The following is a 26,686-nucleotide window of genomic DNA, read 5'->3' as shown; positions in this document are numbered from 1 at the left end:
ATTTTGTTTGTCGGAAATTCCGACAAGAAAAGTCCGCTGGAGCCTACAAGCTCACACCGAACATTTGTTGTCGGAAATTCCGACCATGTTTTTTTTATATTCTACTGCTAAATACATTTATTCACAATTCTGATGTGCGATCACATGACCGCCCAGCGCTCTCCTTCCCCGATCTAAGGACTACAATGGGATGGGCTGTGATTTCCCTCTGATGTCAGCCGGGGTGGCACATGATCACACATTGGCAATATGAAATAAGTTATTTAGCTATAGTATTAAAAAAAACATATACACTGTGTAGTAATGTATATCTTGTTATAATAAAGGGTCTGGCAGTAATTGTGAGCACTAACTTTACTGTCACATGGAATAGCAGCAGGAGGGGAGGGGCAGCTCACACACAGGAGCTGACAGCCAATTATCAGCAAACTCCCATAAACACTTCTCTCTCCTGATCAAAATCACTAAGGCAGACCTCAGGTGCAGACAAATGTACTTTATTCTGTGATATGGCCTGCCCAGTGCTTAGCAGTATTGTGTTATTCTCCTCACTCTTAAAGTCTATGCTTCAATCCCTGATGCATACCCATGGCAAACTATAGCTGCCCTGAGCACATGTGCTAGGTTAGGTATCTGTTGACTTTTATCCTCTTTATCTAGGCGTGAGAGTGAGTGAGTGATGAGTGAGAAGGTACATATGTCTGCCTCAGAGGTTTTGAGAGAAACTTGATCAGGGGCGTGAAAAGGTTTCTTGGGTTTTTTTTGCTAATAACTGCAGTTCCTTTTTTGGTCCAACTCAAAAAAATGTTTTATAATTTGACAAACCATACCCACTTACAAATATCCACATTAGAATCGAGAAAACTGAAAAAACTATTTGAAATGACTTGAACTGCCTTAGTTATGGAGCAGTAGTATGAAAAGCTAGCATTGAAGGTTAAACTGTACAGTTTATAAGGTTTGTTTGTCTGGTTACCCTACACATTCATATAAACATCAACGTTTTGGGACTGCAAGGTTTTTGGGCAACCATCATGGCGAACTCATTGCAGATTACGTTACAGATGTTCATCATCTCTGTGACCACATTTTTTGTTTCCCTTAATGTGTGCAAGTCGCTTTGTCCACCTGAACTGCTAACCATGCATGCTCCTCCTCCCATGTGTGACAGTGCAGTTTTTTATCAAAATTCATTGATAATCTCTTGTGATCTTCCTTAAAGGTTAAAACTACCTTTCATGGGAGCAGTAAACTGCTCTATCTACAGTATGTCCCAACCTGCAAGTGTATCCCCAAGTGCTGCAGAGAAATATTAGCTGGACAAGTGTTTTGCCTGTAAGAAATCATGGGCAGAATAAGAGCACTGGCATGAGAGCTAAATAGGCTAGGCAGTCTACCATCACTGGGCTTCCCTGGAGTAATCCAAGAAGGTGGCACACACAACACTCTAATATCCATATGCAGAGCCTCAAGAAGAAAGAGTTTGAACAGTACAATGTTATTGTTAAGGTACTTTTGTCCAATTGTTTTTAGTAGGGCCGCAATAGGGGTTTCCATAGTTTGAATGCAGATTTGATTTAAAGAAGAGTTATCTTTTTTCTGTTTTGCCAAGTTTGTGAACTCTTAGCAATTCACTTTATTAACACTACGAGAACAGTATATGGCCCTTTCATATGGCTAAATATGTAATCCTGTCTCTGTACACTATTAAGCAAAGAGATCTGGGTGAGTAATATCAAGCAGAAGTTTAATCCTTCTTCATTAAGTTGGTTAAAATTGGATTCCTTTTTTCTCTTGTAGCCCTTGCTACCTATATTTGGAACTAGTCTGGCATTCTCTGTTATTGCACCCAAATCATAAAACGTTTTATACTAAGCGGGTGGTGCTGCACTTGGAGACAACTATCTAGAGGTTCTAAATGAATTTCGTTTCAATATCTTTATTGAGATTACCAGTTCAGATATAAAAGTAAGGCCGCGTACACACGCGCGGACTGTTTGCCCAACCTTGTTCGTCAAACAGTTTCGGCAAACAGTCCGCTCAAAATTTGCATGAGCGGACTTGCCCACACACGAGCGGACTGTTTGACGAACAAGGTTGGGCAAACAGTTCGCTCAACTTTTGAAATGAACGGACTCGCCCACGTAAGGAGGAGGCAAATCCGCCCATTTCGAGCGCGTGTACAGGTAGGCGGGGCCCGCGAAGGAGACGTCGCGGGCTCCGCCGCCTGGAATGGGCTTAAAGGGGAACCCCAACGCCGAAAAAAATCGGCGTGGGGGTTCCCCCAAAGTCCACACCAGACCCTTGTCCGAGCACGCTACCCGGCCGGCCAGGAAAGGGGGGCGAGCGAGCGCGCCCCCCCTCCTGAGCCGTACCAGGCCGCGTGCCCTCAACATGGGGGGGTGCCTTGGGGAAGGGGGGGGGCGCGCGGCCCCCCCACCCCAAAGCCCCTTGTCCCCATGTTGATGAGGACAAGGGCCTCTTCCCGACAACCCTGGCCGTTGGTTGTCGGGGTCTGCGGGCGGGGGGCTTATCGGAATCCGGGAGCCCCCTTTAAGAAGGGGGCCCCCGGATACCGGCCCCCCACCCTATGTGAATGAGTATGGGGTACAATGTACCCCTACCCATTCACCTGTGAAATAAAGTACAAAAAAAAACACAACACAGGGAAAAAATATTTTATTGCACAGCTCCGGGGGTCTTCCGTCTTCGGGGGTCTTCTCGCCGGACTCCTCCGCTATCTGTGTGTAGCTCTTTTACTAGCGGAGGAGTCCGGCTTTCTTCCTCCCCGCCGCCGGCCTCTTCTCCCGACTTCGGGGGTCTTGTCCCCCTCTTCGGTTCTTCTGCCGGGCCACCGCGCCTTCTTGTAGCTCTTTTACAGGCGGTGGCCCGGTCTTCTGTCGCCGCTGCCTTCCGTTCTTCTGTCGCCGCCTTCGGTTCTTCTGCCGGGCCACCGCGCCTTCTTGTAGCTCTTTTACAGGCGGTGGCCCGGTCTTCTGTCGCCGCTGTCGTCGCCGCCGCCTTCCGTTCTTGTTCTTCTTCTTGTTCTTCTTCTTCTTCTCCTGGAGATGTTGACTCGACGAGCTCTCCGGCCGGAATGCCAGGGACACGCTCCGCTGCCACTTATATAGTGACAATGGGGCGGTGTCACATGGTATATGTCACATGGGTTGGTCACATGGTGACCCCGCCCCCTTACGATGTCATAGTCCCCATGTGACATCAACCCATGTGACCAACCCATGTGACATATACCATGTGACACCGCCCCATTGTCACTATATAAGTGACCGCACAGCGCGGCTCTGGCATTCCGGCCGGAGAGCTCGTCGAGTCAACATCTCCAGGAGAAGAAGAAGAAGAACAAGAAGAAGAACAAGAACGGAAGGCGGCGGCGACGACAGCGGCGACAGAAGACCGGGCCACCGCCTGTAAAAGAGCTACAAGAAGGCGCGGTGGCCCGGCAGAAGAACCGAAGAGGGGGACAAGACCCCCGAAGTCGGGAGAAGAGGCCGGCGGCGGGGAGGAAGAAAGCCGGACTCCTCCGCTAGTAAAAGAGCTACACACAGATAGCGGAGGAGTCCGGCGAGAAGACCCCCGAAGACGGAAGACCCCCGGAGCTGTGCAATAAAATATTTTTTCCCTGTGTTGTGTTTTTTTTTGTACTTTATTTCACAGGTGAATGGGTAGGGGTACATTGTACCCCATACTCATTCACATAGGGTGGGGGGCCGGTATCCGGGGGCCCCCTTCTTAAAGGGGGCTCCCGGATTCCGATAAGCCCCCCGCCCGCAGACCCCGACAACCAACGGCCAGGGTTGTCGGGAAGAGGCCCTTGTCCTCATCAACATGGGGACAAGGTGCTTTGGGGTGGGGGGGCCGCGCGGCCCCCCCTTCCCCAAGGCACCCCCCCATGTTGAGGGCACGCGGCCTGGTACGGCTCAGGAGGGGGGGCGCGCTCGCTCGCCCCCCTTTCCTGGCCGGCCGGGTAGCGTGCTCGGACAAGGGTCTGGTGTGGACTTTGGGGGAACCCCCACGCCGATTTTTTTCGGCGTTGGGGTTCCCCTTTAAGCCCATTCCAGGCGGCGGAGCCCGCGATGTCTCCTTCGCGGGCCCCGCCTACCTGTACACGCGCTCGAAATGGGCGGACTTTCCGAGCGGGAACAGTCTGCTCATTTCGAAAGTACAGCGGACAGGCCCACACACGGGCGGACTGTTCGCTCAAACACAGTTTCAGCGGACAGTTTTTCGGAATTTCCGAAAGACTTTGTCCGTCCAACTGTCCGCTGAAACTGTCCGCTGAAAGCCCACACACGAGCGGACTGTCCGCCCAAACACTGTTCAGCGGACAAGGTTGGGCGAACAGTCCGCCCGTGTGTACGCGGCCTAACAGTACAGATAATGCCCCCAAACATGTAAGGGTCAAATATCCAACATTAAATGCTTGGCATATAGCTGTGTGTACATCTCTATGCGTAATCGTATATGTGCTATCAGTATAAAGTTTTGCGTTATCATCTCAGTTTCAATATTTTCTATTGGAAACATATAACAATAGTAACAGTAATTACATGTTGTCATAAAATGTGGAGGTCCCATGGGGGGCCAGGAGCTCCTATAAACTTTTGGCACGTAACATGTATTTGGTTTAGATTGTATATTTGGCTCACCTGTTCTTAGGATTGTCAATTATCTAAGCATAGTGTGTTTATCTATTTACAACCACTGTGTACTTAAGTGAGCTGGTTGATCAGATCCACTGCGGAGAGTGGTCCCGATGTATCAGAACTGGTTAGGATCATATTGCCCTGGGCCCTCCAGGGTAATCACTCCACCCCTATGGGTTCACACTATGGAGTAACCGAGCCCGTGGTCCCAGCCCAATGACAACCCCAGTCCGTTCCCTCACTCCCCTTCCAGGGGATGCTTGCCCTGGCAGTCTCCCAGGTCACAACAGTCCCCAGAATAGGGAGGAGGGGTTGTTCACTCAGGGTCAGGTCAATCTCAATCAAAAGCTATCTATCCTCTGCTTGTGACAATCCAGTTTGAGTGGTAAAATGCCTTGTGAAGAGCTAAGTGTTAAGCTCGCAACATGCTGACAAAAAGTCTGGTGATGTACCATGAGAATGAGTTAAGAGAGAAAGTGGGGGAGATTAGGAGGAAAGAAAAGAGATAGGGGAGGAGGAAAGGGTATATGGTCCCTCTGGAAATCTAAATGAATCTCATTTTAGCTATGTGTTCATGTTGCCAAAAAGTAATTTTCCAATACACAACATAATTTATATGGCTTGAACCAATTACACTATCTGTAAAAAAAAAAGAAAAAAAAAAATTCATAAATTCTTTAACTCAACTGAATTATAATGAGAAATTATCCAAACTAAAAGGCAATTTATAAAGAAATAATAGCTGGTATATGAATTGTCAATAGAGCATCACTATTTTTTATATTTATAAAGGTTGCAGCAAATCCATGTACAGTATACATCATGCATTCATCACACAATGCTGATAGCATTTACCAGACTGATAAGGGGGAATATACTGTCAGCCAGTGTTATACTTGACAATGGAAATGTGCCCTAAATGTCCAGTAAACAAAATGCAGTTAACCTCCTGATAAATAAGCCAGTTAATGTTCCTTGCAAATTTATATAATATGTGGCTTCTAAGCTGCACCTTTTGCATAAAACATCTAGTTACAGTTTAATCCAAAGTAACTATTAGCCTAACAACAAATGTTTGCAACTTGTATTGGTGTATTTAAACCCATTTACACAGAGAGATGCATATAGAAATGTGTGTTGCCATAAACTAACTTCTGATTTAATAGGCAATGTTGACCAAATTAAATGTTCTTGTTGCACCCAGATTTTCACTCTTTTAGTGCAGTATAAAGCAATTGAACAAAAAATTTGGTCAATACGGCCCAGTGAGTGGATAGGCTACATAACTGCAAATATTATAGCTATAGCTGCACTGCAAAAGTAGAATTTCAGAGGACCAAGGGACATGACTGAGCTTAATCTATAAGGTAAACAGAGAAATTGATGCAGTAGTCTTTGCCAATCAATCAATCAAAGTTTTCACACCTGCAACCTTAATACTTCTATGATGAGTTACTACCCTTCATACCACTTTAGTGCATTAGCCTATAGTCTTTCAATTATACCATGTTTAAAAAAATAGAAAGGAGTTGATCCAAACAGAAATCCCGGGGACAAAAATATCCAGTGACAAATCTGGGACCTCACCAGGAACTCAATGACTACAAGTACATAAAGTTTCAGAATGATTCTCTTTAAAAAAATGCATCAACATGTTAGTTTCATATTATCTTACAATGCAACGCAACATGTAAATGTGACCATAAACATGAGATGGTGATCAGGAAGCTTAACTTGTGAATGCTAGTTCTTTCGATTAATCAGTGCATACATGTGTATTATGATGATTATACAATGTACAGGCAACTCTGAAGAACTGGTCTAGTTACTAAAAACCAATAGCTGGCTAAACTTGGCAGAAGAAACCCTCATCTGTGAAGGCTTTTCATATTCTTGTAAAGCCAGGAAGTGGCTGCACAGGTCGCAAATTTATTTTAGCAATGCAACTTTGTTAGATGTGATTGCAGTCTATCAGACTGAAAGATGACCATCTCATATCTATGGGACTTTAAAGGATAAGTACACCTTTTAATGCACTATTTTTATTCTGCTCCTGCCTTCTCAGCCCTCCAGCAACTTTGTAATTATACCTGAGCACTGTGCTTTAAGTGTAGTTTTGGAAACACTGTCTAAGATTTCAGTGCTCAGAATTCTAACCTCTTGCATGTTGCAAGAGGAACAAAAAACAAACAACTATTCTGAGCGATGGAGTCTACAGAACCTACAACTTAAACAGGTCCACAATCTTGCAATATACAGTGCCTTAAAAAAAAATTCATACCCCTTGAAATTGTCCACATTTTGTCATGTTACAACTAAGGATGAGCCGCACACCCCCCAGTTCTGTTCACGCCAGAGCATCCGAACAGAAAAAAAATTCAGACGAACAAACGAACATCGTTAAAGTCTAAGGGACATGAACATGAAAAATCAAAAGTGCTAATTTTAAAGGCTTATATGCAAGTTATTGTCATAAGAGGTGTTTGGGGACCAGGGTGCTGCCCCAGGGGATATGTATCAATGCAAAAAAACGTTTTAAAAAAGTAAGTTTTTTTGTGGAGCAGTGATTTTAAGATTAAAGTGAAACAATAAAAATGAAATATTCCTTTATATTGTGCCTGGGGGATGTCTGTAGTATGCCTGTATAGTGGTGCATTTTTCCTGTGTTTAGAACAGTACCACAACAAAATTAAATTTCTAAAGGAAAACAGTCATTTAAAACTGATTGCGGCTTCAGGTCTGGTATCGATTTTTAGGGGAACCCTGTGCCACAATAAAAAAAATGGTGTAGGGACCCCCAGGCTGGGATCTGGGGGTCCCCTTTAAAAGGGGCTTCTAGATTCCTATAATCCCCCCGCCCACATACCCCCACAACCACCGGGCAAGGGTTGTGGGGATGAGGCCCTTGTCCCCATCAACATGGGGACAAGGTGCTTTCGGAGGCTACTCCAAAGCACCCTCCCCATATTGAGGGCATGTGGTCTGGTATGGTTCAAGAGGGGGGCTCTCTCTCCTCCCTTCTTTTCCTGCGGCCTGCCAGGTTGTGTGCTTGGATAAGGATCTGGTATGGATTTTGGGGTGCTTTACGCCATTTTTTTTACATTTTGACGCAGGGTTCCCCTTAAAATCCATACCAGACCTGAAGAGTCTGCTTTTTGGTTTGGGGTTCCCCTTAATATTCATACTAGACCCATAGGGCCTGGTAATGGACTGGGGGAACCCATGTCATGCCCGCCAGGCATGATATTTAAAGGAATATTTCATTTTTTATTGTTTCACTTTAATCATTATTAAAATCACTGCTCCCGAAAAAAAATTTGTTTTAAAACTTTTTTTTGCATTGGTTCATGTCTCCAAACACTTTTTATGACAATAACTTGCATATAAGCTTTTAAAATTAGCACTTTTGGTTTTTCATGTTAGTGTCCCATAGACTTTAACAGTGTTCCGCAGCTTTCAAATTTGCCGCTAACACCACATATTGTTCGATGTTCGCTGAACATCTGAACAACCCAAGTTTGGCCTGAACATATGCTTGGGCCGAACCGTTCGCCCATCCCTAGTTACAACCAAAACGGTAAATGTATTTTATTGTAATAGGTGTGATTATTTGTGTGATAGGCCAACACAAATTGGCACATAATTGTGAAGTGGAAGGAAACTGATAAATGGTTTTCGATTTTTTTTTTACAAATAAATATGTGAAAAGCGTGGCATGCATTTGTATTCAGCCCCCCTCTCTGGTAAAGGGTTGTTGCGAGACCATCCCTTTTTATTTCAAGGAGTCCCACCCTGCCACTGTCAATACTTTGTAGAACCCCCTTTCCCTACAATTATAGCTGCAAGTCTATTTGGGAATGTCAATTGGATTTAGGTCTGGACTTTGACTGGGTCATTCTAACACATGAATATGCTTTGATCCAAACCATTCCATTGTAGCTCTAGCTGTATGTTTAGGGTCGTTGTCCTGCTGGAAGGTGAACCTCCATCCCAGTCTCAAGTCTTTTTCAGACTCTAACAGGTTTTCTTCTAAGATTGCCATGTATTTGGTTCCATCCATCTTCCCATCATCTCTGACCAGCTTCTCTGTCCCTGCTGAAGAAAAGCATCCCTACAACATGATGCTACCAACATTATGTTTCATGGTGGGGATGATGTGTTCAGGGTGATGTGCAGCGTTAGTTTTCTGTCACACATTTCAATTTTGGTCTCATCTGAACAGAGCACATTCTTCTACATTTGTTTGTTGTGTCTCCCACCTGGCTTCTCGCAAACTGCAAACAGGACCTCATATGGCTTTCTTTCAACAATAGCTTTCTTCGTTCCACTCTTCCATAAAGGGTAGATTTATTGACTAATTGTTGTCCTGTGGACAGATTTTCCCATCTGGGCTGTGGATCTCTACAGCTCCTCCAGTTACCATGCCACCTTTTGGCTGCTTCTCTGATTAATGCTCTCCTTCCCCGATCTGTCAGTTTAGGTGAACTGCCATGTCTTGGTAGCTGTACAGTTGTGATATACTCTTTCCATTTTCAGATGATGGATTTAACAGTGCTCCGTGAGATATTTAAAATGTAGGATTTTTTTTTATAACCTAACCCTGCTTTAAACTTCTCCACAACTTTATCCCTGACCTTTATGGTGTGTTACTTGGCCTTCATGATGCTGTTTTATCACTAAGGTTCTCCAACAAACCTCTGAGGGCTTCACAGAACAGCTGTATTTATACTGAGATTAAATTACACACAGGTGGACTCTATGGACTCTCTAGGGGTATCAGAATAAAGGGGGCTGAACACAAATGCATGCCACACTTTTCAGATATTTATTTGTAAAAAAAAAATTTTAAAATGATTTATCATTTTCCTTCCACTTCACAAATTGCCACTTTGTGGTGATCTATCACATAAAATCCCAATAAAATACATTTACGTTTTTGGTTGTAACATGACAAAATATGGGAAATTTCAAGGGGTGTGAATACTTTTTAAAGGAACTGTAATAGCTGCAGGCAGAGGGTAGAAGCAGGACTTATCCTTTAGGAATATATCAATTTATTTACAGAATGCAAAAGTTAAAAATCTTATCATTACCTAGCATGATAAATGGAATACCCAGGAAAGTGGAATTGTATTTTCCTCCAGTGAGATTGATGATTCCAGCAGCGGTGAGTGTAGATAAAGAGATGGTCACCAGCCCAAGCAGACCAAGCCATGGCTTACTTCGGACACAGTCTTGCATGGAGCAGCACAAGATGGCCAGTGAGACGACTAACATAAGACTTGTAATCAGGTAACGTTCTGCAACCCTGCTGGTTTTCTGAAAATCTTCTCCTAGAGATGAAGACGTGAAAGGGTACATTTTGACCTCACTGTTTAATTTCTGAAAGCTTTCTACAGTTTCACAGAAAATGGATTCCCACTTTTCAGCCACTAGTTCATTGAGGGAGTTGATTGCCTGCAGATAGTATGTGAGCTGAATTGCTTCAGCAGACTTAACCCGATCTTTGCTGTGCACGGTGACACCTCCCAATTGGTGCCCATTGTACACTTCTCTGCCATCCTTTAACTGTGTGATGGGATAGGTGATGATAAAGTTTGTTCGATTAAGGGACCGAGCTGCCTTAAGTTCCTCCAAAATATGTACTATATCATCCACTATGCAAGTCTTCTCATTGCTCAACATGCAAATGTGAGCAAATGTATAATTAAACCCTGGACGGTGAACTTGAATTCTTTTCACTGCAGAGTGCAACTACAAAGAAGAAAAACAAACCAGATAAAATAAATTAATATGCAACACACTAGATAAAATAGTCATCATTTTTCTTTGCTTTGATATTTTTTAAATCATGTTCAGTATAGCAAATACTGTAAACGAAATAATGTTTTTTTTAATTATTATTCATTAAAAACAACATATATTTTAGCATAAAGAATATATATTTATCACATGCAACATTAGAAGCATTAAATCTGTGATTTATTATTGTTTTCAAATATATTTGACAATGTGTATAGGTTCAGACCACCCAAAATTGATAAAAAATCGAATACAGAATATATTAAAAATTAGGATTGTGGAACCCTTTGTAATGGCCATAGTACATTTGTAGACCGGGGAACTCAAGTGCAGGGAATTCCACTTAAGTCCCTCGATCTAATATGTATTTTTAGTAAAGCACACACACCTATAATATAATATAATGATAATATATGCATCTGCCCCTTGATTAACAATTTTTAAAAAGAAAGAAAAAACTATAGATTAAAGAGGAACTCCAGTCCACTCACATAATTTATAATAAACACATCTTTGCCATTCTGAAGCGTCCCTCCAAACACTGTGCATATTATTTTATATATACTGTGATTCTGTTTGCCAAATATGCTGCAGAAATCTCTCTCTGTCTGCAACCATTTGAACTGTGGGCTGCTGTAGCTGCTACCTGTTCACTTCCTGGATTTACACAGACACACAGGGGCACACTTCCAGCTCCACAGCTCTCGTTGACCCTCTTATGACTCACTGCCCTCCCTTCCTGGCAAACTCTCACAAGAGTGAGACAGAGCTGTGCATGATGCCTAGGCTTTTCACCAGACAAGAAACAGGAAGATGGCTGTTTAAGGTGTTTACTGGCAGAAAAAAAAAAAGTTTTACTATCTAAAGTTAAAACAAGGGCAGAAGATTTAATAGCTGGAAAGTTGACAAAAAATGAATGAAGTTCCACTTTAATAAATTGGATACAGAAATAAATACATCCTATTTTAGGTACTCAATTTTTTTATATATTTTCAAATGATTCAATAATACAATTGTATTTACTTGGCACTACTATGTAGCAATTCATCCTCAAATTTCTTTGTACAGTACTATGTACAAATAGAAGTACTTAAGTAGAACTCACCCTGCTTCCCCTCCCTGCAGTGACTCAGCAACCTTCTTATCGCAAATGGAAACACAGATCAGATGCTCTCAGAGGGGGAAGCAGAGTGAGGTAATGCCTGGGAAACACGATGAGATTATCGGACAAATGATTGTCAATTTTTTTTTTACATGCTGGTCTCTATATCGAAAATGAAGAGGTTATTAAAGTTACGGAAATTCTAGTATGACAGAATAAAAATTTGGAACTGATGCAATGTACTGTAACAATACTTATTAAACTAAAATCTTACTATCGGGTAACGTATGGGAAAAATATTCGTACTTGTCCAATTGTATAATTTTACATGGACTGTTGTGATCGGCTCTGGAAGCCGCGTACCAATGATCAGATTAGCATTTGATCGATTATGTGTAGGGCCTTAAGCCACCTGAGAGAACTAATTTAGAGCTCCTGTTCTGAACTTTCAGCATAAGTAGCTCTAGTACCTGCTGTTGGCTACAGAGATTGGTAAGCTTGATCTTGACTTGAGAATTATTCAACCTTTGTCAAAGACCACTATTTTGTCAATACTTGATTTGAAGCTAATAGTTTAAATGCCAAACTGAAAAAAAAACTTCTATTCAAAAAAACATAAAGTACCTTTTTGGAATATATTCTTTGTTTTTACCATGTATTTCTCATGTACTCATCATGTACTTAAGGTCTATTAATGGATGAATTTCCTAATGAATTTCGTTGGCCCTCTGTATTTATTACAGGCAGTTTATAAAAGACTATTCCACTCCACTCTATTACCTCTGTTACCATCTTACGAATAATGATGCCAAAGATAAATTGTCAATTGTGTCAGCATAAACAATACAGGCCCTTCCAAAGTTTAAAAAAATATATATTTTCTACACTTTATCTTTTTAATTATCTTTTACAATTTATATATTTTTTTGTTACAATGCTTTCTTTTTTTTTGGGGGGGGGGGGGGGTGGATGGTGTGAAGCCGCATACACACGGGCGGACTGTATGGCCAACTTAGTCCGTCAGACAATCCGACGGACAGTCCGTCCTACTTTCGATTGAACGGACTTGACCACACACGGATGCACAAACAGTCCGTCGAAAGCTTGCGCGATGACGTATACAGCACGTACGATGGGACTAGAAATAGGAAGTCCAATACACAGCAATGCAACCTTTCGCCATGTAAATCCTTTCTGAGCATGCGCCATACTTAGTCCGTTGAACTAGCCTACTCACGAGCGGATTGTCCGCTGAAACCAAAGTCTGACGGACAATATTACGGAAATTCCGAAATACTTAGTCCGCCAGACTGCACGCTGAAATGTGTTTCGACGGACTAAGTTGGCCAGACAGTCCGCCCGTGTGTACGCGGCTTGAGTGTGCATGTGTTTTTTTATTTTATCTTTTGTTTTAGTTTTTACAATTTTACCTTTTAAATATTTATTACATTTTTTTACTATTATTATTATTATTTTTATCAGCCCTGTTGGTGGGGGGGATCTTTGGTGAGATATCAGAGGTCTAAACAGACCCCTGTCATCTCTCCTTTGAGACAGAGAAAGGGACTGAGGACATAGATTCCCCAGTCCTTTTGTCTGCAGCCTCCACTTGCGCATTCATAAACTGAGACATCGTAAACACAGTTATGATGCTTAGTTATGAATGGACAAAGTCCATGATTACTGACTCTGTTCATTCAGAAAAGGAAGGAGCTGGTAAATGACAGATTTACCAGCTCCATCCTCTGCTCTGACAGAACCGGGACAGGAGGGGACAGGAGGGAGCCGGAGGACAGAGAGGGACCAGAGGAGCATGGAGGACATAGAGGGGGATCAGAGGAGCACGGAGGACATGTAGTGGGACTGAAGGAGTACTGAGGACACGGAGGGGGACTGGAGGAGCACGGAGGACACGGAGGGGGACCGGAGGAGCATGGAGGACATGGAGGGAGATCGGAGGAGAATGGAGGGTAACTGGAGGAGGGCCAGAGGAGCACAGAGAGGGGGGCCGGAGGAGCACACGGGGGGGACATAGAGGAGGACACAGGGGATAGTCAGGGATGATTGGTGCGGTAGTGGGGGGAGTTACAAGCACCGATCCGCATTGTATAGATTTTAATAAAGCAGATGAAATCCGTGGGAGGGAGAGGAGAAGCGGCTGTCAGCTGCTTTACTGAAATCTATACAGTGCTTATAACTCCCCCCACCACAGCACCTTTTACCCCCGACTGCCCAGGTATCAGGTCAAGCATCGGAATATTTGCACAAGTACAAAGACTTGTGCAAATGCTTGGTATCAGCACCTGTACCGATACTAATATCGGTATCGGTGCAATCCTAGTTTATACATAAATACAAGAAATAAAAATACATTCTATGAATACTTTTTTATTTATTCTTTTCACAAACCTTATGAACTAACCAAAGGTTTTTTTTTTTTTTACAATTATTCTGCAAATTTCTGCATGGTTAGTAATCTTTTCTCTGTAAGTTATCTCCCCAATAAGTTCATTTTTGTGGTTATCTACTCCATCTGAGACTGGGAACTACTTGTCAATCAGGCTCCTGAAAAGTGGTGCATCATACTATAGGAAGCCAGTCATTTAGTTACCTTTTCCACCTTCAGTATCTGCTGAATCCCTGCCTGACTTACTGCATTCTTCTCTTTTCATAGTTTATTCATACCATACTTATCATCCAGCAGAGAAAAAAACATCAAGACACTTCCCACCCTGAACATCTGAACCTGAAATCTCCAAATCTGGGCCTAGTGATGTCCTATTGTTGTTGGTCAAACCCTTTCAACAAAATCTCAAGTGTTCTTAAGATTTTGCCTGGGGCCTAGCTCCAATGTGGACAACTATCAGAAGTCTACTTTTTACCTCATCACACAAGTTTACTTGTGGTCTACTGATAAAGAAGATATCAAATAATTTGTTGTGGCTTGTATGTCTGTGTGCAAAACAGAATCCAAAGGGAAATTCTCTGCAGTCAGTTTCTACTGTTGTTCCTACTGTTAACCATTAGTTGAGGACACTGGGTTTGCTACCCATGTGCAGAAAAATCTCATCGTAGCACACAGGACATGGTGTAGAACATACAATCCTTCTGCCTCTGTATAACATCTCCCCTCCCAACTGCTGGGCATTCTCTAAAAATAAAGCTGAAGGTTGCTCTGTACATACAGCAGCTCTAGCAGCTGCAGCTGTCAATAAAAAGAACTATCAGACTCAATGTTTATCAACACAGTTCAGATGTGAAATACAGATACAATGTAACATTATTACTTTTGTTCATCTTATAAAAACAAAAGTATAAAAATAAAACTTTCCAATCCCTGTAAATTTCAGTACTAAAACAGCGCTAAATGAAAACAGTGATCTTGTAAACAAAACCATAATTAGTAAAGAATCCTTTGTGCAGCAATGATAAAGATAGTGGTCCAACCAATGTTACAGGTGATTTTTGATGATTATTCTAAGTGTTTTTACAGCACCATCCACCAGAATTCCACAGATTTCACCGTGTGAGGCACACACCCCTCAGGGGATTAAACTCACCAGACAATGCTGATAAACAAGCCTTTAGGGTAGTTGTCCCTCAATAGGTTAACACTGCATCCTCATCATCCCAAGAGGTCCAACTGACATAAGTGCTCCGTGTAATCCGTGGACCTCCGCCGTACGACCGATCTCCGATCACACCAACGTATGGTGCTCACAAAGCTCTGGAGGAGGGGTCACAGGGCATGCGCCGTCGGGTCTCCCTCACAGACACAGCCAGCCAGAGATGCACCACTATTGGTCATATGCGGCTCCTGTACCAGAACAGAAAGTGCCGCTGACGTCACATCTGGCCCGGTACTTAAGGTACTGACATCACATGCTTCAGGGGTTCCGGTCCAGAAGTACTTTCTGTCTTTTTGGTCCTGGTCCTCCTGACCAGCCCCCTAGGGCTCTCATGGCCTGGGGTGCAGATCCATCCAATTCCAAGTCTTGGGGCTGGCTAGCCCGAGGCCAAGTAACTGGAGGGAGGATTCGGAGGTGGTCCGGTCTCATCTGTGGAGAGACCCAGCAACTGGAGAAGCAACTAGGAGAGGACTCTTCGGGAGAAGGCCACGCTGAAGACTGGCTTCTCAGAAAGAGCCTGGAGGCTTAGTTGAAAGACCTCAAGTGAATCTATACTTGTAGGGTATCGCCGGGCCGGCTGCAAGATACTGGTACCGTATGAGAGCTCTCTAAATTGATCTACATCCTCTGGTTACTACAAGTGTTCTACAACAAGTCTGTGGCAGAGACTTTACTACAAGTGTTCTACAACAAGTCTGTGGCAGAGACTTTACTACAAGTGTTCTACAACAAGTCTGTGGCAGAGACTTTGCTTTATCTGAGCACTCTATCGGCTGCTAGGCCTAGTGAGGGGAGGTCTATACGATAAGGGTGAGGATCCAGTTGTGAATGGCTATTCTCTGGATTGTTAATAGTGAGAGGCTACCTGTTTGACTAAGTTCCAAGAGTACCTGAACTTTCTACCTGAAACCCTCTAACCCTCATCGAGAGACTGTGTAGTTTATTTCGTTTTTGCAAATAAAAATCCCTCAAGCGGATCTGGTGTCAGTTTCTGCAATTCTTGGGCCATCAACCTCGGGAAATTCCTATACATACACGAGGTGCAAGAATGTAACGGTCAGCCCAATAAAATCAGCAGCTCCTTCAGGGGTCAGTGCTACACACACACACACACATATATATATATATATATATATATATATATATATATATATATATATATATTATATGAGCTTCCCTATATACTCTGCAGAAAAATTGGGCCTTAGGTGTTAGTGGTGCCAGAACACTGTAACCCCTCACAGTTACTCATGTTGGGTGCAGGACCCTGTGGTTGGGTAAGGGCCCTGCTGTGAAATATTATATCAAAAATTGTAATTACATGCCCCTGTTAACCACTTGCCGCTTGCCGTATAGCAAAATGATGGTGGCAAAGTAGTTGTGTTATCCTGACTAGACGTCATATGATGTGATCAAGATAACAGAGCCGGCATGCAGCGCATCAGAAGTGCTGTGTGTCAATCGTGGTATGAAGCCTCTGACAGAGATGCAGAGTATATATATATATATATATATATATATATATATATATATATATATATTAATACACTGCCTGACGTATATTAGAAACTGTACACGCTGTATTAGATACTGATTAGATACTAACTGCTAAAACCAACGGCCACTACTCCATACTCATACTTTTAGACCTCTCTGTTGCCTTTGACACAGTTGACCACCCGCTCCTCCTCAGCAAATTATGCTCCCTTGGCCTCTGCGATTCTGCTTTATCCTGGTTTTCCTCCTACCTATCTCAGCACACTTTCAGTGTCACTTACAACTCCATCTCCTCCGCTCTCCTTCCTATTTCTGTTGGGGTACCCCAAAGTTCTGTCTTTGGGCCCCTTCTATTCTCGCTCTATACCTCTTCCCTGGGCCAGTTGATAAACTCCCATGGTTTCCAATACCACCTCTATGCCAACGACACCCAGATCTATCTCTCCACTCCTCAACTCACCCCCTCAATCTCCTCACAGATCTCCAACTTACTGAATTACATATCAGTATGGATGTCACACCACTTCCTCAAACTCAATCTTTCTAAAACTGAGCTTGTTATATTTCCTCCTTCACGACCCCCCCCCCCCCAACTTCACCATCAATATCAACAACACAACCACATGCCAGGGTCCTGGGTGTAATCCTTGACTCTGACCTCTCCTTCAGCCCCCATATCCAATCACTGGCTAAATCCTGCCGCCTTCACCTCCGCAACATCTCCAGAATTCGACCCTTCCTGACTAATGACACCACAAAGCAACTCTTTCACTCCTTGATTATTTCCCGCTTTGACTACTGCAACTCTCTCCTTAATGGCCTACCCTTAAGCAGGCTATCCCCCTTCAGTCTATTATGAATGCTACTGCTAGACTAATACACCTCACTAATCATTCCGTGACTGCTACCCCTCTCTGCCAATCCCTTCATTGGCTTCCCCTACCCCACAGTGTATAATTCAAAATGCTAACCATAACATACAAAGCCATCCACAACTTCGCCCCCATCTACATCACCAACCTTATCTGCAGATATCGCCCAAATTGTCCCCTCCACTCCTCCGAGGACCTCCTTCTTTCTAGCTCCCTTGTTACCTCCTCTCATGCTCGCCTTCAAGACTTCTCCAGAGCCTCTCCCATCCTCTGGAACTCCCTGCCCCATTCTGTCGGATCAGCCCCTACCCTGTCCTACTTTAGGAGTCCCCTGAAAACTCGTTTATTCAGGGAAGCCTATCCCATACCCACCTAACTGTCCCCGAGTCACCCCCATCAAATCATTCTCTGCAGCTATTACCTTTTGTACCACCACCCCCTCCTTTTAGAATGTAAGCTCTACGAACAGGGCCCTCCTGTACCTTTTGTATTGTACTGTAATTGTGTTGTCCCCCCTATACATTGTAAACTGTTGGCGCTATATAAATTGTGAATAATAATAATAATAATAATAATAATAATAATAATAGTGTACACCGCCTGCAATGTATTAGCAGCTGTACAATGGCTGCACTGTATTATATACTGTGTACACTACCAGAAGTGTATTAGAAACTGTACACACTGTATTAGATACTATGTACACCGCCTGCACTGTATTAGAAACTGTACAATGGCTGTACTGTATTGTATACTGTGTACACCACCAGAAGAGTAGTAGAAACTACACTGGATGCAGAGTGTATATATATATATATATCTATATATCTATATATATATATATATATATATATATATATATATATATATATAGATATATATATATATATATATCTATATATATATATATATATATATATATAGATATATATATAGATATATATATATATCTATATATATATTAATACACCGCCTATCATTGTTCCTTCTTCCCCATTTTGTGACCTGTACGATGACAATATCCTCTCCTCCTCCCTGTTTGTGTCCTATATGACCTGTGTGTGCTGTATATAGTGGACCATTAGCAAGCTCCATGTTTTAAACTTCTTAATTCCAGCATGATCTATTATTCCAAAAAAAAGTAGCAAAAAATGAGACCACATTGGGGTGTCCACATTAGGGGAGGGTTCGTACTCTTCTGGCATTTTTTTTTCCACAGAAAGTAAAGCCAGCCATACACAGTCAGTGGGCTGAACAAACAAAAATGAACAGATTCCTCCAGCTACACAAACATGATAAATAGAAGAATTTCACTGCCGCGACTGACTGCTGATTGGCTGCAGTTGCTGATCAAGGATAATTTTCCAACACTGCTTTATAACAGAAATCAATCAAACAATTGACTTCTATCTAACAAGGATGATCAGCCCCTGATTAAATGTGTCCGGTTCAGCGCTATATAGCCACCTCTATTTACAGTACTGTTGAAATAAAAATACAAGAACAGTACAAAACCCCCCAAATGAACTTTTTTGGAAAGTGGACACCCCAAGGTGATTTTTTTTTGGTTACAATTGTTTTGCAGTAAATAATCAGAATAATTAAAAGAAGTGCTTATTAAATTCCACCAAAAGAAAATCTACAGTATATCTGTCTCAAATAATGGTATTCAATTCATTTGAGTATAATGTTGCATGACCAAGTTAATTGTCAGTCATTTTGTCACAGCACAGAAATCTGAAAAATGGCCTGGTAATGAAGTGGTATTACAGGTTGGTCCTGAAGATATGATTCTTGATTCTTGCTTCTATGAGTCAAATGTTTCTGGATAGATGGCTGAGCCCATCTTGTTTTACTGGAAAACAATAGGAACACAGAGACAGGAAATCACATCATACGCATGAAGTTCCACTAGGAAAAACATTAAAGAATAACTATGGTCAAAATTAAAAAATCGGTCCTACTCTCAGCCAGACTATGTATCACTAGACTATGGAAAAATCCTTCACCGCCCACGGTGGGAGAAGTGGTGAGAATGACCCACTTGCATTTTACCTACGAACAAACGATAGCTCGTTGCCAAGGTACCCTATCACGTAACTCCCAGGCATGGCTACCATGGGCAACATGGATCAAACACCAAACTGTCCTTCCATTGTCGTATGAGAGCACTATCGTAAATCCGCCCGCAGATTTTTAAATACAGGAATGTTAATATTGTTACCCTATACACTATGGTTATGTTGTCAATCATACGTATTATGATGTTATACTTGTAGCTGCGCCTTCTGTACTAGACGACTAGTATTTTACTTACCATAAGGGGGCTGGACTCTCCTCCTGGCCACAGCAGTGCTCCCGTAAGGGGTGCCCGGGAGGAGGCTCCAAGGCCCCCCCAGACTAATTAGCAACAAGGCAACATCTCTATTACTTGTAAGTACCTGTATTCTACATCACTGCACATTTTCTCTTGTTACTGACTCACTCTAGGTTGATTCCATAATTGACTAGTCAACGAATGTATGTATTTTGATACTACTGTAACGCACTATCATTTGTACTACCTGTTAAAATCTAATAAAAATCTATATTTAAAAAAAAAAATTAAAAAAATCGGTATGTGATGGAAATCTGTAATCTGTTAAATATGTCACTGGTTGTTTTTCAAATAACAGTAAGGATGTTCACATATTTACATTTCCCCCTCCAACTGAGAGCTCCCATGTTCATTTCTTGTAATCAGGAGACAACGCTGCTTCCTCTTTGTCGGAATGCTTCCGTTATTCCCTTTTGCATGATGCTGCTCTGTTTAGACTACAACATGCTTTCCTGACGTCATTGGGGGAGTTGCTCTTTCATCTCAGGCATCACAGAAGTTTTGCCAAGGCTTCGCCCACTCCCCTACACAACCGCCCCATGATGCCCCACCTACTCCGACCCATGTCCTGTCTAAGCTCTGCCCACTCCTTCCTATCTCTACTGAGCTGTCACCACAGATCATGCTGATTCTGTTTTACATAACACACATCCAGCTATTGATTGACAGATGGGCATGTGTTATGTAAAATAGACTGGGCATGATACAAGGTGACATGGAAATTTTTTAGATCGGCAACTCCTACCCTCATATTGATTAGTGGTTCCAAATTAATAATAACTACTGCAGTAGGGAATATACACAAATGATACACTCAGAATCTTTCCAAATAACTGTTCTGCCTTATTTTAACACAATTGAAGGTTTTTATACACATGATTACATAGGCATCACATTAATATTACATTTTTGGTCGTTTACAGTAACAAGGGGTGTAACATAGCTAGACTAATTCTAATCAGGACCCTAAATAATGCAAACATGTGGTGAAACCATTATTAGTGCTATGTTCACAGTGAGGGCAGTGTGCAACACATACAAAATAGAATACAATTATATACAGAACTTACAAATTTCCTTTACAAAGGCATACGGACTCATGGGAAATGTAGTTGCCTGTGGGACATGCAGAAACTAGCTCAGTGAAAGGAAATGACATGCTAGCTCTTCTAAACTCCTCCCGCCATCACTAGCATTATCAAGCAGGAGAAATTATTAGGGGGATTAGAAACCACAATTGCATCTAAATGGTAGGAAAATCATAAACTTGTTTGTTATATTTGTTACCTTGTGTAATTTTGAGGTGTTTATAGAAGGGTTTATTACAATGAACATGCTGCCTTTAGTTGCACTTTAAATTATGCAAGCATCAACGTAATAATACTAAACCACCTAGTGGCAGGACTTCTATTCATGTTGTAATATATAAGATTGATTGCACTTGAGTTCTTAAAAATGTATATTTCATAGTCATTGTATTCTGTATATGTATAATAGGGACCCCACTGCTTTTTTTGTACTTTCCATTGTTAGGTGGAGGATCTTTTCCTTCCAAATTTAGGTAAGCAGTTTCCATTGGTGTGTTTACACCTTTGCTTTCTAGCTTGGAGCTGATTGAGAGATGTCATCTCTTCACTTGCAGCTTTAATCCAATTTTGTATCTCATAAACAGGTAGTTTGTGTGTTATCTCCATGATGCTGACTCAGGCTTTGGTACTATATGAATGATATAAGACAAGCATCTAGCTGGGATGCCCTTATTGGATCTTGCAGATTTTCTGACTAAGGTTACAGATGGTTGAAAGAGGCAGATGTACAGCATGGCTATAAGGTATCCCTATGATTGATTAAGCTAGAAGACAGAGCACTGAACTGCCAAGAAAGATGACTGCCAGCAGCATCTATGGCCATGCCTAATGAAATCCACACAGACCAAATCATATACAGTGCCAGAGGTGAATGGGTGGCAACATGTTTCAGGTGCTCCACCCCCTTTATCAAGCCTGCCCAAAGAGGAGAAGGAGCCAGCTTTAAAGGTCAGCCCCAGACAGAAGGTGCACTGCACTCAGAGGCATAGTGATGCTAGAAGGAGGACTACTATAACCAGTTTAATTTATAAAATATACAGTTCAACACTAAATAAATAATGGGACATGGAAAATTACATCAAATCTTCAGGATCATAATATCCAATGCTATAAGGATCAAAAATGCTATTTGTGTAAACAAAATGGAATGAAAACATTTGATATATTTAACATAGTCCAAAAGTGTTAACATGACCATGTATTATATTGTATAAGGATAATTATAATAATAAAATAATAGAAAAAAAATACAATCTTAAATAAAAACCCTAATAAAAATATATAGTAAGTATGGGAAGGGTATATAAACATTATATATACAGTATATGTATATAATAATACATTACATCTAAAATCAAATAATTTTAAAAGATTTTTTGATAGAAACAAAGACTCAATTGGCTATAATATTTTGTTAGTCCTCTAGGGGCTATGGTACTAAGTGCAGCGATCCAAAAGATCTCTCTTTTACACAACCTCTTGAATGTTTCTGCCAAGGATTTACACTTGGGGATGGATTCAATAACCCGGATCTTAAGACCTTTAGTAGATTTGTTGTGTTTTAATGTGAAATACCTAGGAACACTATGATCAACATCCTCATCCTCAATAAGCCTTCTGTGCTCTCCAAATCTACATTGCACAGGACGGATGGTACAGCACACATAGAGAAGACCAGCCAAAGGGTAAGAAAGGAAATTAGAAAATACCAATTCTTTCCTGCAGTCTTAACTTTCATAAAACCACATAGATCTGAGTAAATTATGTTCATGGGCTGTTGGGCTTTGCTGTTGCCACTTTTGGAAAGATATTTCCTGGTTATTTTTACTTTTATGCAACTAATACACTTAATTTTTAATTATTATTGTATTATTGTATTATTATTAATAATCAGCTAATTTGTATGCTGCTTGAATGCTGATTTTCAACTCACTTCTTTATAGTTTCAGGATTCCTGTGTCCAAGAAAACATTACCAGGTGTAAATATAGTTCAAGTTTGACAGTGTTTACCATTTGCTGTTCTTTTGTTAATGCAGTTCATTTGTTTTTGTCCTTTAGCTGTTATGGTGCTTTGTGATAATACATCTGTTATCTTCAGGGGTCAAGTCCTGGGGAAAAAAGTGTGGGAACTCCCACCCAAGATCCACTCCCCCACCAAAAAAAAAAAAAGGTACGCTCATATGCATATATATTTCACAGAAAATACAGTACAACATTTATTGTAAAGTGCCAGTTTACAAAAACAAAATAAGTTAACTTGTCAAACAGAATAATCAACACAATGGGTGATGATCTTTCCCTCACAGGGAATTTCTAACACAAATACACCCTGTTCCAAATTCAAATACAGCAAATTAGAAAATATCCCACAAACTGGAATAACATTGCCCTTGCCGTGCAAGATTATCGGCAACAGATCAAAAAACTCACGGATCGGATCATTCCTTAGATCAGAGTCACAGATTGGATAATTTTTCGGATCAGCAAATAATAATTGAATTTGCAAAAACCTGTGAAAATGTCACCACCATATAGTCCCCACTGCAATATACATCTCCCCCACTGTAATATACATCTCCCCCACTGTAATATCCACGTCATCTCCCCCAATAATATTTTGGCTGAGCATGGATGGGTATGGCTGGGTATTAGCAGAATATGTATTGGCAGGGTAAGTATTGGCAGGGTATTGCAGAATATTGGCAGGATAAGTATTGGCAGGGTATTGCAGAGTAATAGCAGGGTATGGCAGATTATTGCTGGGTATTGCAGATTATTGGCAGGGCATTGCTGGGTATTGCAGGGTAAGTATTGCAGAGTCTTGTCAGGGTAAGTATTGGCAGGGTAAGTATTGCAGAGTAAGTATCGGCAGGGTATGTATTGCAGAGTATTGGCAGGGTATTGCAGAGTATTGGCAGGGTAAGTATTGCAGAGTAAGTATCGGCAGGGTATGTATTGCAGAGTATTGGCAGGGTATTGCAGAGTATTGGCAGGGTATGTATTGCAGAGTATTGGTGGGGTATTGCAGAGTATTGGCAGGGTATTGCAGAGTATTGGCAGAGTAAGTATTGCAGACTATTGGCAGGGTATGTATTGCAGAGTATTGGCAGGGTATTGCAGAGTATTGGCAGGGTATGGCAGATTATTGCTGGGTATTGCAGATTATTGGCAGGGCATTGCTGGGTATTGCAGGGTAAGTATTGCAGAGTCTTGTCAGAGTAAGTATTGGCAGGGTAAGTATTGCAGAGTAAGTATCGGCAGGGTATGTATTGCAGAGTATTGGCAGGGTATTGCAGAGTATTGGCAGGGTAAGTATTGCAGAGTAAGTATTCGCAGGGTATGTATTGCAGAGTATTGGCAGGGTATTGCAGAGTATTGGCAGGGTATGTATTGCAGAGTATTGGTGGGGTATTGCAGAGTATTGGCAGGGTATTGCAGAGTATTGGCAGAGTAAGTATTGCAGAGTATTGGCAGGGTATGTATTGCAGAGTATTGGCAGGGTATTGCAGAGTATTGGCAGGGTATGTATTGCAGAGTATTGGTGAGGTATTGCAGAGTATTGGTGGGTTATTGCAGAGTATTTGTGGGGTATGTATTGCAGAGTATTGGCGGGGTATGTATTGCAGAGTATTGGCAGGGTATGTATTGCAGAGTATTGGCAGGGTATTGCAGAGTATTGGCACAGTATTGCAGAGTATTGATAGGGTATTGCAGAGTATTGGCAGGGTATTGCAGAGTATTGGCAGGGTATGTATTGCAGAGTATTGGCAGAGTATTGTAGAGTATTGGCAGGGTATTGCAGAGTATTGGCAGGGTATGTATTGGCAGAGTATTGCAGAGTATTGGCAGGGTATTGCAGAGTATTGGCAGAGTATTGGCAGGGTATTGCAGAGTATTGGCAGAGTATTGCAGAGTATTGGCACAGTATTGCAGAGTATTGATAGGGTATGGCAGAGTATTGGCAGGGTATGGCAGAGTATTGGCAGGGTATGGCAGGGTATGTATTGCAGAGTATTGGCAGAGTATTGCAGAGTATTGGTGGGGTATTGCAGAGTATTGGCGGGGTATTGCAGAGTATTGGTGGGGTATGTATTGCAGAGTATTGGCAGGGTATGTATTGCAGAGTATTGGCAGGGTATTGCAGAGTATTGGAACAGTATTGCAGAGTATTGATAGGGTATTGCAGAGTATTGGCAGGGTATGTATTGCAGAGTATTGGCAGGGTATTGCAGAGTATTGATAGGGTATTGCAGAGTATTGGCAGGGTATTGCAGAGTATTGATAGGGTATTGCAGAGTATTGGCAGAGTATTGCAGAGTATTGATAGGGTATTGCAGAGTATTGATAGGGTATTGCAGAGTATTGGCAGGGTATTGCAGAGTATTGATAGGGTATTGCAGAGTATTGGCAGAGTATTGCAGAGTATTGATAGGGTATTGCAGAGTATTGGCAGGGTATTGCAGAGTATTGATAGGGTATTGCAGAGTATTGGCAGAGTATTGCAGAGTATTGATAGGGTATTGCAGAGTATTGGCAGGGTATTGCAGAGTGAAACTTACACACTAGTTACTAACCTGGTATCCTCTTCCCTTCTGTTCTTGGGAGAGAAGTAAACCAGGAAGCAATGCAGCGGCTGTGGCCCCAGGAGGCCAGGACTGTCTGGCACTGGGTGGAGGGGAGGGAGGGGACAGTCCGGATCCAAGCAGGTGCGCAGCGTGTGTCACACTGCTCACTGACTCGTGCCAGTGCGTGCCCACGTGTACGGCCGACGTCATGTGACCGGTTGCTAGACGCGGAGCGGCCCCTGCCTAGCAACCAGTCACTCGGGCGGCCGAGGAGCGGCGGCGGACTACGCGCTGCATAGCCTCAACCCTCAGGCGGCTAATGGGAACGGCGTTCCCGCTGTGGAAATAGTACGGGAACGCCGTTCCCATGCGTTCCCGCAGGACTCGAGCCCTGGTTATCTTTGAAAAAACATTGCATGCTTGGTAAACATATTCACTGGCAGGAGGTTACTTTCCATAGCAGAAACATGTAGTACATCTTTGAGTAAATATTACGCCTCGCTGTAAATATGATCTCATCAAAAATATAAAAATGTGTAAAAGGTAATAGGATCAATATAAGAAAGAGCAGCTAAAATCAGAAATTTTTTTAAAATAAATGAATTGAAAAGTGCTGTGCTATGTAATATGCACTATACACCCAATAATTGGAGTTAAGATTCCTGTAACTGTGGGTGACAACAGGGTTCCATGTTCTGAGAAGAGATTTCGACCCCTCAGAACTAAAAGCAAGGAGCCAGTGAGTGTTTCCCTTCACCACAATTCCAATTCTCTTTTTTAGCTGAAATCTTTTGCTGATCATATTGTTGTAAGCTTTAGTTATAGTAAGGCAGAAGCTAATGTTTCATAATTTTTTTAATTGTGCTTAGTTTTAGTAACATAATACAATGTTAATTATGGAGTAGTTTACAAACTGGGACACAAGTGCATGATAGTGATGGAAATATTCACAGCTGAAAAAAGATAAAATAGCATTGCACTACTACTGAATACTGTCCCCTTACAGCTCCCTTTGTCCTGTAAGTACCTTCCTGCCTTGCCTAAAAGCCTACAACTTGGGCCTGATTTCCACTTTCAGCTGATCTA

General features: G+C 42.0%; 1 protein-coding gene across 1 annotated transcript in view; it reads right to left on the bottom strand.

Moving 5' to 3' along the window:
- The window catches only part of PTCHD1 (patched domain containing 1), a 284,107-nt gene that overhangs the window by 136,674 nt on the left and 120,747 nt on the right, over window positions 1-26,686 (bottom strand). Inside the window, exon 3 of the mRNA XM_077480707.1 lies at window positions 9,761-10,421. Coding sequence (XP_077336833.1) covers window positions 9,761-10,421 — 661 coding nt within the window. The remainder of the gene's footprint in view (window positions 1-9,760; window positions 10,422-26,686) is intronic.

Source organism: Lithobates pipiens, unplaced genomic scaffold (genome assembly GCF_037356315.1).
Source record: "Lithobates pipiens isolate NorthernLeopardFrog02 unplaced genomic scaffold, aLitPip1_a1.2 Scaffold_16, whole genome shotgun sequence".
NCBI lineage: Eukaryota > Metazoa > Chordata > Amphibia > Anura > Ranidae > Lithobates > Lithobates pipiens.
Note: the sequence above shows the minus strand (reverse complement) of the source record. Positions and strands in the feature narration are given on the sequence as shown.